The sequence below is a fragment of the Ornithodoros turicata genome, chromosome 2, assembly GCF_037126465.1.
Source record: "Ornithodoros turicata isolate Travis chromosome 2, ASM3712646v1, whole genome shotgun sequence".
In the NCBI taxonomy this organism is placed as follows: Eukaryota; Metazoa; Arthropoda; class Arachnida; order Ixodida; family Argasidae; genus Ornithodoros; species Ornithodoros turicata.
Window position 1 is genome coordinate 21,744,442 of NC_088202.1, and position 17,295 is coordinate 21,761,736.

The 17,295-nt window shown below is 47.9% G+C and overlaps 1 protein-coding gene across 1 annotated transcript; it reads right to left on the reverse strand.

The window, feature by feature from the left end:
* Nucleotides 1-9,150: 9,150 nt before the first annotated feature.
* On the reverse strand, nt 9,151-10,376 carry LOC135384393 (uncharacterized). Its single transcript, XM_064613597.1, has 6 exons — nt 10,073-10,376; nt 9,888-9,950; nt 9,644-9,697; nt 9,532-9,582; nt 9,302-9,445; nt 9,151-9,245 (listed from the first exon to the last, which is right to left on the reverse strand). Exons 1-6 carry the CDS (start codon nt 10,074-10,076, stop codon nt 9,151-9,153), a joined length of 411 nt encoding a protein of 136 aa, XP_064469667.1. The 5' UTR covers nt 10,077-10,376.
* Nucleotides 10,377-17,295: the final 6,919 nt, after the last annotated feature.

Below are 17,295 nucleotides of genomic sequence, written 5' to 3' on the forward strand. Positions count from 1 at the left end.
TCTATATATCTATTTTATTTTCTACCTATTTTTTTATTTTTTATGGACTCTCGTAGTGCACAACGCTCAGCTGGTCTGGACACGAGTTAGACGCTCCCGAATTAGTGTGGTGACTCCCTGGAGGGTGCTGATTAAGGTGGGGGGCCCACTTAGCTCTAATTGCTAAGTAAATCGCGTTCAGGCCAGTTGAGCGTTGTGCACTATGAGAGTCCAGTATTTACTAGTTCCAACCCACGAAGCATTCCGGTTCCGTAGCTCACAGACTGTACGTGGGATAATAATCGTGTCCAGCAACAGCACAACACGCGTACAATCAGAAACTGTTCTGCCGACTGGCATCACCGAAACACGGAACACAAGACGACGGACGCCGTGCCGGCCGATGCTAGCTATTTGGAAACTTTGCTGAAACTGTTGAAACGGCCGCAGGGACGCTGCACGCACAATCGGAGCGCGCACACACTAGCAGTGACCAAGCCTGTTGACGCACGTTTACCGTCGTGCGGCTAGTGGTTCCCGCCTTGTGTTGTGACGCTGTGGTTAGGCCTAGTCGGTTACCTTTTCCCCGATGTGTGCTGTTTTCCGTTTAGCAGTAGCGGTTAGAGCTTTTCTCTCGCATGCCTAGACTTGTTCAGGAGTGTTGCCATTTTTACCTGCCGCTAGTGTCTTGTTCTGTCTTTCTCGCATAGAGCTACGATGGTGGCGCCATCTGGTGTGATGCCTTCCAACTAAGCGTCCACCTGTCGTCGATCTCTGCAAGTGCTGGGTGCCAAATACCAACATGGCGGGCGCTGGCCACTCGGGTGTTACGGAGTGGTTTCTTCGCCGCGGCATCGTCGATTTTCGAATAAATTGTTTTTCTCCACTCTATTTCTATATATATATATTTTATTTTCTACCTATTTTTTATTTTTATATGGTTTTATAGGTTTTTTATAGGGGTTGCTCATAGGCCCGGTGTAAGCAAAGATCGAATTTAATCACGTTGAACCTCACTCATGCAAGGCACACGGTTTGTAGTCGCTCTGTCGTGACAGCAGCAAAAACGAAATACGTACTTTGATAAGTTTTCGCAGAACACAAGGCAACGCCATGTTATAGCTCCTGTGAAAATAGTTGCATAAATTTGTGATGGAAGTCAAAATGTGACCAACATCTGACACGCTTTTAGACGTCTAACAGTAGGCGTCTACAGCGAAATATATCCGCCATGTCTCGTAGACCACCGCTTTTAGACGTCTAAATAATGAATAGCGTTATGCACAGCTTCTAGACGTCTAAATTTATCGGTATCCCTAAAGTTTCAATTGATCCCATTTTTAGACGTATACTAGCGCACCATGTGTTACCTGGGTCTGTCTGCCTCTCTGTCTGTGTTGAGGGTAAGACCATTCTGGGTTTCTCTTTACTAGGGGTGCAAAGGACTACTGAAACTAGAATGGAGACACCTTTTTCCTCACTTCGGGATAGCTAAGTTTCTGTTTGACAATGTCGTGCATCACCTCTTTCTCAAACTTCCATTTCAGGCAAGACCTAGACTATGACGGTGATCACCTGCGCCGTTGATGCAGTGATCTTGCCCGCCACACTCTTTCGAATAATGGCCCTGTTTGCTGTATCGAGCGCACCATGCAGATCCTCTGCAATCATCAGACGCATGGCCAAAGCGACTGCAGTTGAAACACCTCAGAGGGTTTGGCGCACAGTGGTGTACGTCGGTTGAGAGATGGCCGACCTTCATTTTATCTTGAAGAGTGGGGTCATCAAAAGTCAGAACAATGTTTCTAGTAGTGATATGTTCATTGTTATCGCTTATTTTAGTTTTTGTGACGTGGATGGCTGTCTGATCTTTAGGTTCTCCTGAATTTCCTCAACAGAGACATTGATGAGTTCTGGAACTCCTATGACCCACGGCTTATGCTAAGTGTTTACGAAGAGAAGGAGATGTGTTTTGCCTATATTTCCGTGGTCTACAAGTTGTGGTCGCAGACACTCTCTGAATTACTACTACATTTCATCAATATGTTCCCTGAATGAGTGTTTTTATTTTATTTCTGTGATGTTCGAAGAAAGAGATGAAGAAGTAAGAGATCACTTTGTGAATGAAGAACAGTGGCATCCTTCCTTGTGGTGCACTCATCGTTGTTTTTTTTTAATTCTATGTTAGCGCCACGAAGCAACTGTCGCTATGAGCAGTGCGCAGACGTAGATAGATAGAGAGGACAGCAGGAAGGAGTGGGGGACAGGGGGTAAGTATGCGTACTGGACCCACTTCAGGGGGAACTGTGCCGACATTCGTCTGCAAAGTCGTCGAATACCTCAGGGAAAACCTCAGACAGTACAGCCGGTGACAAGAGTCGCACCCGTGTTACCTCCCAGTCTCTGCGTGGAAAGCGATCGTTTTATTCTCATCACTACTCAAAGCCAAGTACTCCGCTGGAAAAGACAGGTCCCTCAACAAAAGAGCTTTTGGGGTCATTGGTCCGAACACGTTTGCCATGCCCGATCATAGAAGAAGATGAATGTTTAACCATGTGAGGGTTAAGTAAATGAATGTTCCTATTGGTCACCCACACTTCACATTCACCCATGTGGAATGGTCCAGCAGTGATGATAACCCATCAGTCAGGGCTTGGCCATTAGCCTGATCGCCACCATTCAAGGCTTCCGCCCTTCGCCTGACATCCTAACGGCACCGTATGGATAACACTAGGGAACTGGCGGCCGGGGCCGTCGTGACGCCACTCACCAAACGTCAGCGTACACTGATGCTTCATGCGGGGTCCCAACGCTGCACCTATAATAGTACTTTTTTTTTCTCTCTCATCGACTACCAGCTTTGTCTTTCTGTTTACATTGCACACTTTGATCATAAAACTTTCATCATATGGAAGACAGGACAGCGATCAGGGATGACGACACGACGTTTATTCACCAAGGGCAAGCGAAGGAATAAGCGAGCTATAGTCGCGCGGTAGCGACCAAGAATGGTGACGTGAGCAATGACGTAATCAGCTGTCGTCTTCTTTGGGACATGCAACAGCTTGCCCCCCACGACGATCAGTGTGTTGTTACGTGGTTCGATGGTAGTTGCGCTGTGCCGGACTCGGATCTTGTACAGACGCTGAATCTTCAATGAGCACGACGTCACCGGGCTTGACCTTCTGATCTGACCTTCTGAGACGCTGCGTATGATACGCTGAGCGCAGTGCTGCCAGGTATTCTTTGGGCCATCGGATCCATAGCATCCGAAGATGTTCTTTGCGTCGGTTCCACATGCGCGTCAAGAGCTCTACCGATAGGGCAGTGTCATGAAGAATGTCCATAGAGGGAAGTGCCAACGAGTTGGATTGTGCTGTCAAGCGTCTGCCCTATCCGCTGGCGTAAGGGGGAATGGACTCATTCCCTTCGCTGTAAACGAAGGTGATTGGCCTCGAGTTGATCACTGCTTCCACTTCAGTGAGCAGGATCTCTATTGCCACGAAACCTATTACCTGCCTTAAGAGGGTGGTAGCGCAACTCCCATAGGCCCCTGTGTCTTCAGAATGACGCCATGACAGACACGTCAGCACCATCCATCCGTTGCGCGGACTACTACGATTGTAAATAAATGGCGTCAGAGGTGACGTCAGCAGTATTAATAATAAGTAGCGCATAATTGGCCATGGCACGTTTTCGTTCGCGCACTTCGTTTGCGTTGTATTCCCTTTTCCTCACCCGTGCAACAGTACCAGACGAGAACACAGAAAAAATAAATCGTATCAGGTTTAATGAAACATATCAATACGAAATAGATATAGTTATCACATAACTTGACAACTCCAAACAGAAGGGCACCGTAATATCACACAGAAACGAGGAAGGTTCACTTAAGCTCCATTTCTTACCTACAGCAATACGCACACGCAGTAATTAGATGTTTGCATTTATTCAGTGAGTGGCCATTGCAACAAAACGTGACATCGTTGGTGCACAGCTGATTCCTGCTAACACTCACGCTATCATGGCCGCTCGTCCCTTGATTTTTTTTTTTCGCGGGGCCAGCAACAGGGGTGCATTGTATTCATCAGTCCATACGTGTTAATCTTGGCCTACAGCTCCGAGATGTCAACGTCGCTACTTGTTTAACCCAAAAAGTATACGAACTCGTACGGACGTAGTATACGGACACTCGTAGGATACTCGTAGTATACGGACACATGGCACGGATACACACGCCCACTGCGACACATGCGCAAAGGAGCAGGACACGGAAACGTACTCGGGTGGTAGATGATTTCGTATATGTGCACGAGTGGGGCAACAGAAAGTTTTTTCTACATTGAAATTGTGAATAACCTATTAGTACGCACACAACCCATGCCCACGTTCTAAAGTTTTTGTGTTCACGATCGCACCTCTACTGTCAACACCCAGGATCGCTCGCGCCTCGTGATGGTAGCCTTGCCGATGGGTCTGATTTAGTATTTTCGCTTGTTTTCCCTACCAGTTTAGATATACCTTGTTCCACATCCACCATACCATACTACATCCGATTTTGCTTCGTGCCATTCCAGCAGACATGGCGCTGCAGTTTAATCGCGTGTTTGCAGACAAGCCATCGACATCTGCGTCCACCGGACTGCCAATTCATCATGAAGGATTACAGTCACTACTGACTTTCTTGGGCAACGAGATCAAGTACCGTGAGGACTGGAGCACCCGATTGGAGCAGAGCGCATTCAATGATCGTCCAAGGTCACAGGTAGGGTTACCAATCCCGAGCCGTTTTTGGAGTCCCAGGATTTTTTGCTCAATTCCGGGATCCTGGGACGGGATTTCGGGATTGTGACGAGTTCAGATGGTCCTTCGAAGTATAGTCCATCTCAGGTCAGAATTATCTGACCCGCATCCGACCCGTACCTGCAGGTGCAAATACGCACCCGACACGCAACCCGCGCCACGTTACAAACTGAGACCCGCATCCGCCCGATGCCCCATATTTTTTTTGCAAAATCTCACCCGCACCCGACCCGCTGCCCGCAACGCGATGAACCTGATGATTAGATATGTCAGTGTGCATGGTTTTTTGTACGACATCAGTACGACAGGGCGCAAAAAGGTGCAAATCCGCGTTGGTTTGTTACTTGAAGCATGATGATACGAACGCGACATTGGCAAGAAGGACACACAGGCGCTGTTGCAATCTAACGGTGTGAGCGTTTGTTCCGCCCTTGTCAGCGACATTTTATGTCATATTTCGAGCCACTGCAGTATAGGCGCGTAAGAAATTGAGCAACTTGGTGTACTTTCTAAGTGTTTTGATCAAATGGGTCGATCGCAACCGACCAGCTACCCGCACGACAACGAAAACCTAGACCCGCCACCCACAACAACGTGCGGGCGCCCGCTGGGCCCGCTGGTCGTGCAGGACTCTACTTCCAAGTCCATTTACCTCAAGTGACTATATCGACGTGTTGTGCGCAGTTTATGTGCGCTTTGTCAATTCTACCCTTTCCTGAAGGAAAGCACTGGAAATTAGCAGTGTAACCACATTGGTAAAATACAGACGGCGAAATGGTTACATTTATTTTTTTGCGCTATGATAATGCTACTTGTTTTTTATTCATCTGAATTTCACTGTTGTACGTGAACAGAAGGCGAGTCCCACTACACTTGAAGTAACAGGAAATGTTAGCCTATAATTTTCTCAAACCGTGTAACATTCCACTTGAATAAAGAACAGCAAGTACAACAAGAACAGAAAACGAAAAAGAAACTAATGAAAGGAAACGAAACACTAAACGGCTTATAAGGGTGCTTATCACATTGTACAATGATTAAAACACGATCTGAGAAAGCACAGAGCGTCGAGGTGAGTGTCCCCCAATTCAGAGCCAACTTTTGTGCAAATACTGGCCGCCGAACTAAAGGTCTGTTCAGCTTCTGCGCTAGAAGAAACGCCAGTCAGCAAATATCTGTACGCACGTCTAGGCAGCGGTCCTCTGCTATCTCCAGTCATAAAACGTGCCATTTCCTTACCAAGGAGTGAGTCTGTGCCTGATGGCCTACAGGTGTTTGATTTTCCTGTCATATTTGCTTTCACGAAATCGATTTTCAAGAAGAAGAAGAAATCCGGGACACACATTTTTTGAAGAAATCCCGGGACTTCGGGACTTTAAAAATTGGTCGGGATCCCGGGATTTCGGGATTCGGGATATTAAAAAGCGATAAAAATCGGGCTGTTTGGTGGTACATCTAAAAGCGATAAAACCCCGGTGCAGGGGACACAAAGAGACAACACAGACGAAGCACTGCTTCGTCTGTGCTTCGTCTGCAGTGCAGTGCTTCGTCTGTGTTGTCTCTTTGTGTCCCCTGCACCAGGGTTTTATCGCTTTTAGATTCGGTATATCCCGATTGACAACCCTAGTCACAGCTCTCCCAGGTGGCAAAGACTGCAAGCGGATTTCCGGTCACAACATTGCAGGGCATGGCAAGGCCTTCAAAGCAGGGTGTCGAACCGAACCCGAACCGTTAATTTTGCCGGAACCGGACCCGAACCGAAATTTTCATGACACTGTTGAACCTGAACCTTAACAGAACCGTAAAAAATAATAGCGATAACCGGTTCGCAACAAAACGGTTCGGACACAAAAGAAGTCAGCATAAGAGTTCCTGTCAATATCCGAACGAAGACAAGTTGGCGTCATCATCACGCGTCCATATCATGGATTTCACAAATTTTCACCTAACAGTCAAACGAGGACGTATAGTAAGCATAGTTTCAGCGCCTTTTTAAACGTTGAGGCGTAGTTGTCCTTGTGAGCGCCGCGGCTAACGTTCCACGGACGCGCTGCGGCGTCTACTCTTCAGAAACGAGCCGACACGCTGACGAATGAAACATGAATGGTGCAGGCCAGTTATGTAGCTCTATAGGACGAATATGTGATTAAGTAAGCGCCCAAGATTTCCCTTTATACGTGAACAGTAGAAATTAAACAAGTCATGAGAAGTGGAAAAGGAGTGTACACAGAACGGTGCCTGTTTGATTGGCCGTGGTTTGAAGAGATTAACTAGTACACTGCTGTGAGCTCGGGCACAGTAAGGCTGGCTGGCTTATTTTCGACATGCTTCAGTGCGGTTTCAGATCGATTCACGCTGCGAATGCACTGTGCCGCAAGTACTGTCGTCACTGTAACGCTGTCCATCTTATTAGGCTTCCTTAAAGTGTATCTTGCTGGCACTGTGCGTGTGAAAAAAGAAATTTTGGGAACAGAACGTAGCAGGACTACACCGCTTCGTCAGCGTGGACTCTACTTGCAATAAGTGTTCATCCATTTATCCGTTCTCTCGCTAAAGGGAATAGCTGACCGCTAAAAGTGGCAATGCAGACAACAGCAGGAAGCTATTAGCGACACATTTCCTGATAAAAGCAGTTTTATGGAACATATAAAATGGAAGCGTTGAACCGGCTCGATTTTTGGCGTGGTCGAACCAGAACGAAATCAACGCAACGCGAACCCGAACAGAACCCCTATTTTTTGAGGTTCTACACCCTGCTTCAGAGGGAAGCAAGGGCGTATTCTGCAACGCTCCGGAACACAAAACATCAGAATGTCCGAGGCCACTGGAAGAGAAGAAGCAATTACCGTCGGCCCAAAGTCTGTGTTTTCGCTGCACTAAGCCAAATCACTCGGCGAAACAGTGCCGAGGTTTCCTGAAGTGTCGATCTTGCTCCGAACATTATGCATCCAGTATGTGTGACCTGACTTACAAACAGACTCGTAAAGATAGTGCGGCTCCGTCGTCAGAGTCAGTGAGCCTCAAGGCAACGGTCACGAGCATCGGTCACGAGCATCGGTCAATCCAACTACATCGTATTGCTTCAGACCGCCGCTGTTTTGGCTTGAGGAACGAAGCAAGAGGTCTTTACTCGTCTAGTCTTCGATGGAGGCAGCCAACGCACGTTCATCACTAAAGCTCTGTCTGACGAACTCGGCTGTCTGCGGCTGCGATCTGAAAGTGTTTCCATTGGTTCTTTTGGGTGCTACCCGTGTCCACAATTGCTCGATGCCGTGGAAATACAGCTGAGGAGCCAGTTCGCCGACGAATGTCACACCATCTTAGCCCTTGTCGTTGAACAAATCTACCCAGAGACAAATCTCGCCAGACATGAGGATCAAAAGGAAGGACAACTTACAGCTGATCGTTCGTCCGTACGTCATCCGTTTCAAGTAATAGGTGTCGAATTTGCTGGGCCAATCACCATAAAACAACGCAAGAAGCCTTACGGAAAGGCATACATCGCCTCGTTCACGTGCGCCGTAACGCGAGCGATACATCTGGAACTGTGCGAGAATATGTCCGCTGCAACATTTTTGCAGGCATTCCGCAGGTTCTCAGCACGCAGGGGACTCTGCCATACCGTGTACAGTGACAACGCAAAGTCGTTTAAGCGTGTGTCTAAGGAACTTCGTGACGTATTTCGGTCCGTGAGAGACTTGTTGGTTCAAGACTACTCCTCCTTCAGGGGAATACGCTGCAAATTCATTGCAGAACGAGCTCCGGTGGGGTGGCTTTTAGGAGCGTCTAGTACGTTCGGTCAAGACAGCCATCAGGAAGACCCTCTCAGTGGCATATCTAGAGCTACCTGCGCCCATGGCAACATGATTAACATGATGTCCTTGGGGGTGCGTTTTCGTGTTGTCCGCACTAGGTTTCACACTATAACCTCTCTAATGGCGGGTGCCTTAGATCACTTTTCGCGGTCAACTACTCCCTTTAGCGAGAGAACGGATAAATGGATGAACACTTATTGCAAATAGAGTCCACGCTGACGAACCGGTGTAGTCCTGCTACGTTCTGTCCCCAAAATTTCTTTTTTCACGCGCACAGTGCCAGCAAGATACACTTTAAGGAAGCCTAATAAGATGGACAGCGTTACAGTGACGACAGTACACTCTCAGAAAGAAACCGGATACGAAGGGTTAAAAAACGGTGTGTTTTTTAACGTATATTTTATGTGTCAGGCGCTTACCCATAGAACCGCTGACGGATAAAAAGGGCAAAAAAAATGAAGCGTCCTTGGCCGTGCTTTAAAAGGTGTAGGGTGACGGATACCCCATCTGTCACCGCATAATCTTTACTTTTCGCTTTTTCACCCCCCCCCCCTCACACACACACTCTCCCGTACGTTGTGGGTACAAAACGGTTCTCGTCCAAAACGGTCGTCGGCTCCCGCGGTTCCTTCACAGCTGACATACTGCCTGTACAGTAAAGCAAGTATTGGCAAGAAGCAACCACACTGCAGGAAGCAACTTACAAACAGGCTGCACCGATTGGGTGTGAGGACCAAGTGAGGAGTAACATAAGTCTGGGAGATAAGTTGGGGGAGGCCCAAGCACTGCAGCAGGTACAAAGATAGGTGGATGCGGAGATGCCTGCAAGATGATGTCCTCTCCAGCTCCTGAAGACGGACCAGACAGAATACTTCTTTTTCAGTATCACAAACTACGTACAGAAAGCTGTGATGTCAACAGGAATGGCACTTACTGCTCCAAGCTTGCTGGCCTGAGACAACATGAAGGTCTTTAGCTGGGCTACCTGCGAGGGAGAATCGGTTTAATATATTTACACTGCAAGCAAAGCATACGAGACCGCTTACCTTGACTACTCCCTTTCTGGAAGGCCGTAGGAAATGGACCAAAACGACGGTTTTCTGGTACACACAGAGAAACATGTTAATACATTTGCACAGCCTGCGTACCAGTGTACTGCGAATCTCCTCATTCCATTGGCAAGGACAGGGATGTTTATTCAACTGCTGTAATTTTGCAAACAGGCAGCTGAAAAATGCTATGCCAGAGGAAGAATTGACTCCAAATAAAAAAAATAAAAAAAGAACTTACCAGCGTGCTGCTCTGTTACGTGCGCTTGCGACGTGCCTGTACAGCTAGCGTCTCGAAGAGGCCCTGTTGCATAGTGGAAACAGAATTTCACATATGTCACGTCACTGATGGTGACTGGCAGTATGAAATAAACGCACGAAATCGCCAAAAGTCTGGCAAAAAATGCAGCAAAGCAGGCAACGTACCCATAGCGCCGTGATCCGCTGGTGGATGGCCGCACGTAATGCACCAACCAGGAGGGCATTGCGAATACGAAAAAGCATCTGAAGGCCGCAAGTAACCAGGACAATCGGAGGCGTTCTGACAGCGTCCGCGAACTTGGCCCACCAAATCGGTGGAAGTGGTTGGCGGCACTGATATCTTTCTCGGCGCCGGAACGCCGCTCGTCGGACTATGGGTGTTTGACACACAGCTCTCTGACTTATTCCGGGGACATACCGCGTTTAGAAGCTCACGAGTTACAACACGCCATACTCGGCGACATCCACTCGCCGCTCCCGCCAACGTAAAGGCGCGATTCTCCCATGAAGCGGCCCGGCGCGGTAGCGATGGCGCTGCTATCCGTGCAGATTTTGTGGTAAGATATTTTGTTGTTTCGATATCAGGATAATACAACAGTTATCATGCGTTATCATGTCGCAGTTATCATACACGCTCATCCTGATCTTCCGTCAGCGTCTCCGATTTGCTCAAATTTAAACACGCGAAAAACCATGATGCGTTGAAATGGCATTAGCTTATATCTGTGACGACTGTGTGCGAAAAGACAAAGTGACACATTTTTATTTTATGAGACGCAGATCGGAAAACGTAAAAGGGTGAGCGCGTCGAGACGCGGCCTTGCTTTATCAGTCATCGGAAAAGATTAACCATCAAAATAAGAGTAAAGGAACGGGGCTTCGCAATTTACTCTTAAAACACATGCCTTCGGGTCAAGGTCGAGCCCAATGACGGATAGTACACGTTAAACGAAGCATTACTGATACACCGTCCTGGCGCCGCACTGGAACATGCCCTTACTATGCGTAAAACAACGCGTAAGCGTAAATTTATGAATTGTCTTTCTGAGAGTGTACTTGCGGCACAGTGCATTCGCAGCGTGAATCGATCTGAAACCGCACTGAAGCATGTCGAAAATAAGCCAGCCAGCCTTACTGCGTCCGAGCTCACAGCAGTGTACTAGTTAATCTCTTCAAACCACGGCCAATCAAACAGGCACCGTTCTGTGTACACTCCTTTTCCACTTCTCATGACTTGTTTAATTTCTACTGTTCACGTATAAAGGGAAATCTTGGGCGCTTAATCACATATTCGTCCTATAGAGCTACATAACTGGCCTGCACCATTCATGTTTCATTCGCCAGCGTGCCGGCTCGTTTCTGAAGAGTAGACACCGCAGCGCGTCCGTGGAACGCTAGCCGCGGCGCTCACAAGGACAACTACGCCTCAACGTTTTAAAAAGGCGCTGAAAGTATGCTTACTATACGTCCTCGTTTGACTGTTAGGTGAAAATTTGTGAAATCCATGATATGGACGCGTGATGATGACGCCAACTTGTCTTCGTTCGGATATTGACAGGAACTCTTATGCTGACTTCTTTTGTGTCCGAACCGTTTTGTTGCGAACCGGTTATCGCTATTATTTTTTACGGTTCTGTTACGGTTCAGGTTCAACAGTGTCATGAAAATTTCGGTTCGGGTCGGGTTCCGGCAAAAATAACGGCTCGGGTTCGACACCCTGCTTTGAAGGCCTTGCCATGCCCTGCAATGTTGTGACCGGAAATCCGCTTGCAGTCTTTGCTACCTGGGAGAGCTGTGACTAGGGTTGTCAATCGGGATATCCCGAATTCAGAAATCCCGGGATCCCGACCAATTTTTAAAGTCCCGAAGTCCCGGGATTTCTTCAAAAAATGTGTGTCCCGGGATTTCTTCTTCTTCTTGAAAATCGATTTCGTGAAAGCAAATATGACAGGAAAATCAAACACCTGTAGGCCATCAGACACAGACTCACTCCTTGGTAAGGAAATGGCACGTTTTATGACTGGAGATAGCAGAGGACCGCTGCCTAGACGTGCGTACAGATATTTGCTGACTGGCGTTTCTTCTAGCGCAGAAGCTGAACAGACCTTTAGTTCGGCGGCCAGTATTTGCACAAAAGTTGGCTCTGAATTGGGGGACACTCACCTCGACGCTCTGTGCTTTCTCAGATCGTGTTTTAATCATTGTACGATGTGATAAGCACCCTTATAAGCCGTTTAGTGTTTCGTTTCCTTTCATTAGTTTCTTTTTCGTTTTCTGTTCTTGTTGTACTTGCTGTTCTTTATTCAAGTGGAATGTTACACGGTTTGAGAAAATTATAGGCTAACATTTCCTGTTACTTCAAGTGTAGTGGGACTTGCCTTCTGTTCACGTACAACAGTGAAATTCAGATGAATAAAAACAAGTAGCATTATCATAGCGCAAAAAAATAAATGTAACCATTTCGCCCTCTGTATTTTACCAATGTGGTTACACTGCTAATTTCCAGTGCTTTCCTTCAGGAAAGGGTAGAATTGACAAAGCGCACATAAACTGCGCACAACACGTCGATATAGTCACTTGAGGTAAATGGACATGGAAGTAGAGTCCTGCACGACCAGCGGGCGCCCGCACGTTGTTGCGGGTGGCGGGTGTAGGTTTTCGTTGTCGTGCGGGTAGCTGGTCGGTTGCGATCGACCCATTTGATCAAAACACTTAGAAAGTACACCAAGTTGCTCAATTTCTTACGCGCCTGTACTGCAGTGGCTCGAAATATGACATAAAATGTCGCTGACAAGGGCGGAACAAACGCTCACACCGTTAGATTGCAACAGCGCCTGTGTGTCCTTCTTGCCAATGTCGCGTTTCGTATCATCATGCTTCAAGTCACAAACCAACGCGGATTTGCACCTTTTTGCGCCCTGTCGTACTGATGTCGTACCATGCACACTGACATATCTAATCATCAGGTTCATCGCGTTGCGGGCAGCGGGTCGGGTGCGGGTGAGATTATGCAAAAAATATGGGGGCATCGGGCGGATGCGGGTCTGAGTTTGTAACGTGGCGCGGGTTGCGTGTCGGGTGCGGATTTGCACCTGCAGGTACGGGTCGGATGTGGGTCAGATAATTCTGACCTGAGCAGGACTATACTTCGAAGGACCATCTGAACTCGTCACAATCCCGAAATCCCGTCCCAGGATCCCGGAATTGAGCAAAAAATCCTGGGACTCCAAAAACGGCTCGGGATTGGTAACCCTACCTGTGACCTTGGACGATCATTGAATGCGCTCTGCTCCAATCGGGTGCTCCACTCCTCACGGTACTTGATCTCGTTGCCCAAGAAAGTCAGTAGTGACTGTAATCCTTCATGATAAATTGGCAGTCAGGTGGACGCAGATGTCGATGGCTTGTCTGCGATTAAACTGCAGCGCCATGTCTGCTGGAATGGCACGAAGCAAAATCGGATGTAGTATGGTATGGTGGGTGTGGAACAAGGTATATCTAAACTGGTAGGGAAAACAAGCGAACATACTAAATCAGACCCATCGGCAAGGCTACCATCATGAGGCGCGAGCGATCCTGGGTGTTGACAGTAGAGGTACGATCGTAAACACAAAAACTTTAGAACGTGGGCATGGGTTGTGTGCGTACTAATAGGTTATTCACAATTTCAATGTAGAAAAAAACTTCCTGTTGCCCCACTCGTGCACATATACGAAATCATCTACCACCCGAGTACGTTTCCGTATCCTGCTCATTTGCGCATGTGTCGCAGTGGGCGTGTCTATCCGTGCATCTGTGTATCCGTGCCGTGTGTCCGTATAGTACGAGTATCCTACGAGTGTCCGTATACTACGTCCGTACGAGTTCGTTTACTTTTTGGGTTAAACAAGTAGCGACGTTGACATCTCGGAGCTGCAGGCCAAGATTAACACGTGTGAACTGATGAATACAATGCGCCCCTGTTGCTGGCCCCGCGAAAAAAAAAAAATCAAGGGACGAGCGGCCATGATAGCGTGAGTGTTAGCAGGAATCAGCTGTGCACCAACGATGTCATGTTTTGTTGCAATGGCCACTCACTGAATAAATGCAAACATCTAATCACTGCGTGTGCGTATTGCTCTAGGTTAGAAATGGAGCTTAAGTGAACCTTCCTCGTTTCTGTGTGATATCACGGTGCCCTTCTGTTTGGAGTCGTCAAGATATGTGATAACTATATGTATTCGTATCCACTCCGTGCGCGAACGAAAACGTGCCATGGCCAATTATGCGCTACTTATTATTCATACTGCTGACGTCATCTCTGACGCCATTTATTTACAATTGTAGTAGTCCGCGCAACGGATGGATGGCGCTGACCGTCTCTGTCATGGCGTCATTCTGAAGACACAGGAGCCTATGGGAGTTGCGCTACCTGTTTCGATATACCTTGGTATGGAACAGTAAGACTTCGTAGATGTGCCCAAGCGTTCTAAGCCTGCGCTTGCACAAAGTCGTAGAGTCGTCGGAGCTGAGGCACTTGTCGACTGGAACCTGCAGGCTCAATGTCTGCGAAGCTGTTCCAGTGTACTTGAATTAAGAGGTTTTGATTCGCGAAGCGATCACATAAGATTGAAATCGCCGTCTCATATGTTCAAACAGTCAACTTAATAGCTCGTACCGTATTCGTCGCTTCATCACGTAGCGCAGTCATGAGGTAGTTCATCTTGTCAGGTGAAGACAACTGATTATTATTATAAATAGTGGACTGAAACTAAACTCCAAAAGGCTGGCCAAAGAGGGAAGTCGAATCCCTCCTTGTCCTCGAGCGTTAGTAGCTGTTGGCGCCGTGTGAGCTGCAGAGCCGCTGCGGCTGGCAGATAAAAACGCCTTCGCGTTGAAAGTAAGGGTGCCGATGCGGTTGGTATATTCGAGCTGCCTGGTATATTCCTGCTCGAAATCGTCTTCGGTAAAAAGTGGTTCAAGTGAACTCTCAACGACCATGAGCTTATAGGTAAGGCTTTTCAGAGGTTACATGCGTTCTTGAAGCTGGTTCCCCAGAGGCGCTGACTCATCGCTGATGCGCCGTTCAATGTCAGTCAATATATTGGTCACCTGAAGGCGCAGAACCTTTCGCTTCTTGATCAGGTGAGCTTTGTCCATAGTCGTGCGATATCCGTTCCTCTATCACCACGTAGCTGTACTGTAACCTTCCGCCTTCGTTCCATGTGTATTTATCCTGGTCACGGCACCAGTTTGTGGAAGACAGGACAGCGATCACGGATGACGACACGACGTTTATTCACCAAGAGCAAGCGAGCGAATCAACAAGCCATTGTCGCGTGGTAGCGACCAAGAATGGTGAGGCGACAATGACGTAATGAGATGTCGTCTTCTTCGGGACATTCAACACATCATGCATGTAGCTGTATACCTGATCTGAATTTTAATCTTGCACCCTCTGAGCTGCAGCCCCCATAGCGATTCAGAATCCCTGCCCGAGGAAGGCCGACGCCTTCAGGCTCCTTTAGGCAAATTCCGGTGCGATATTAATGTCATGTAGCTGCAAACACGCTGTGTACCTGTCCCTTGCATAAACGTATGCTGCAGAATAAAATACTCCATGTGACAAAAACACCCAAGGGTTGGTTGTTTTTCTGCAACTCCGATTGCACTCGAACAAAGGCGAACCAGAAAACGAACGAGACAAACAAGGAACCACAACAAATGGCAGGGAGCAGAGTAGAAAGGAGGAAAGCCGGGGGTGCAATAGAAACGCGCTCTACGTTATTCTATGTCGTCGGCTGCACAATCGAAAACGAAAGAAAAAAATAGGGTGGCAAATCCTCAGTCATTGGCCCTGCGCCCGAGGTCACTTGAGGTTTCCTCCACAATAGATTTGTGGCGAAGAAGACGAAGCCCGCTACCCGGCCGGTGCGTGAATAAAAGACGATCGAGTCAGTTTTCGAAGTTGTTTCAGCCTAAACGGTCACACGCCTCACTCATTCCACAGTGGTGACCCGGGCGTGATGCAAGAGTCATCTGATGCACAACCCCCAACCTCTGCTCCGCCCCTGCAGACAGCGTCGGATGCGCATTTCGCAATTCGACTGCCCCCTTTTTTCCGTTCGAGGCCAGAGATATGTTCCAGCAAGCTGAGTCAGAGTTCGCGCTGGGCCACATTACATCGCAGACCATCAAGTTCCACCATGTTTTATCAGTGCTGCCTGAGGACGTCCTACTGCAAATCGCGGACACCTAAGCACCCCTGCAGCCCTAGAACCGTACGACATACTCAAGGCCGCCGTGATCGGCAGATCGCAACCCTCTGACCGACAACGCCTGCAAGAGATAATTTCAAGCGAGGCTTTGGGGGACCGCAAGCCTTCTGACCTTCTCCGGCATATGCAGGCAGTCCTCGGAAATGCCTGATTTGACTTGCCTCATTGCTTCGTCTTCTTCGCCACAGTAGCCCACCATCCCAAGCACGTGTCTTGGAGCGACCCTGTCGCTTCTGTGGGGAGGGCTACTGCGGCGAAGAAGACGAAGGCCGCTACCCGTGCGGTGCGTGAATAAAAGACGATCGAGTCCGTTCTCGAAGTTGTTCCAGCCTAAACGGTCACACGCCTCACTCATTCCACATATTTCTATGGCAAGTTCGGGCGCCTGGCATACCAACGGAGGAAAAGTTTCCCCGTTGTTGACCTGACGGCGATTACCATTCGCACGCATCCCACACTGCAGCGTACTACTGTGATTCTGACTACAAACGAAATCAACCACCACTCATCTGTTATGCGTTTTCTGTTTATATCTTGATGGAAGCGCTACATATAGTGTTGTCTTGTTATGAATAAGGAGATGTAGCCATGTTTTCTTATGAATATTTTCTTTTTCAATCCACATGAATTTGTCCCTGTCTCTATTGAGAAGCAGTTATAGGGTACAAGTTGCTCCTTTCATTATCTCGTGTCGCGGAAGTAAGGCGCCCCGCTGCGGAGAATACGTGAGGTAGGAGGAGTGCAAGGGGATATTTACAGGTAAGCATCCTAGCACAAATGTTACGGAACCGTCAGACGAGCTGAGGAGGAAGAGGTTCTCCTGATTCTTCCTCGCCGTCCGTGTGTCCGCTCCCATGAGACAACAGGTATAGCTTTGAAAACACGTCAGTATCAAGCGGAAAGGCTCGCAGGAGACTTGTGGGGAGTCAAACGCTCCTAATATATGCACTTTTACTTATTTTTTATTCATAATACTTCTGGAAATGGGTATGGAGTACACAGCAGGCAGTAGATAGCCAAAAAGAAATCACACAAAATAAAATCACCCCAGCGCAATGAGCATCGTCAGTATATCAAGAATACATAACATGTCGACATTGCAAAATGTAGAAGTGAGTCATTAAGGTGAAA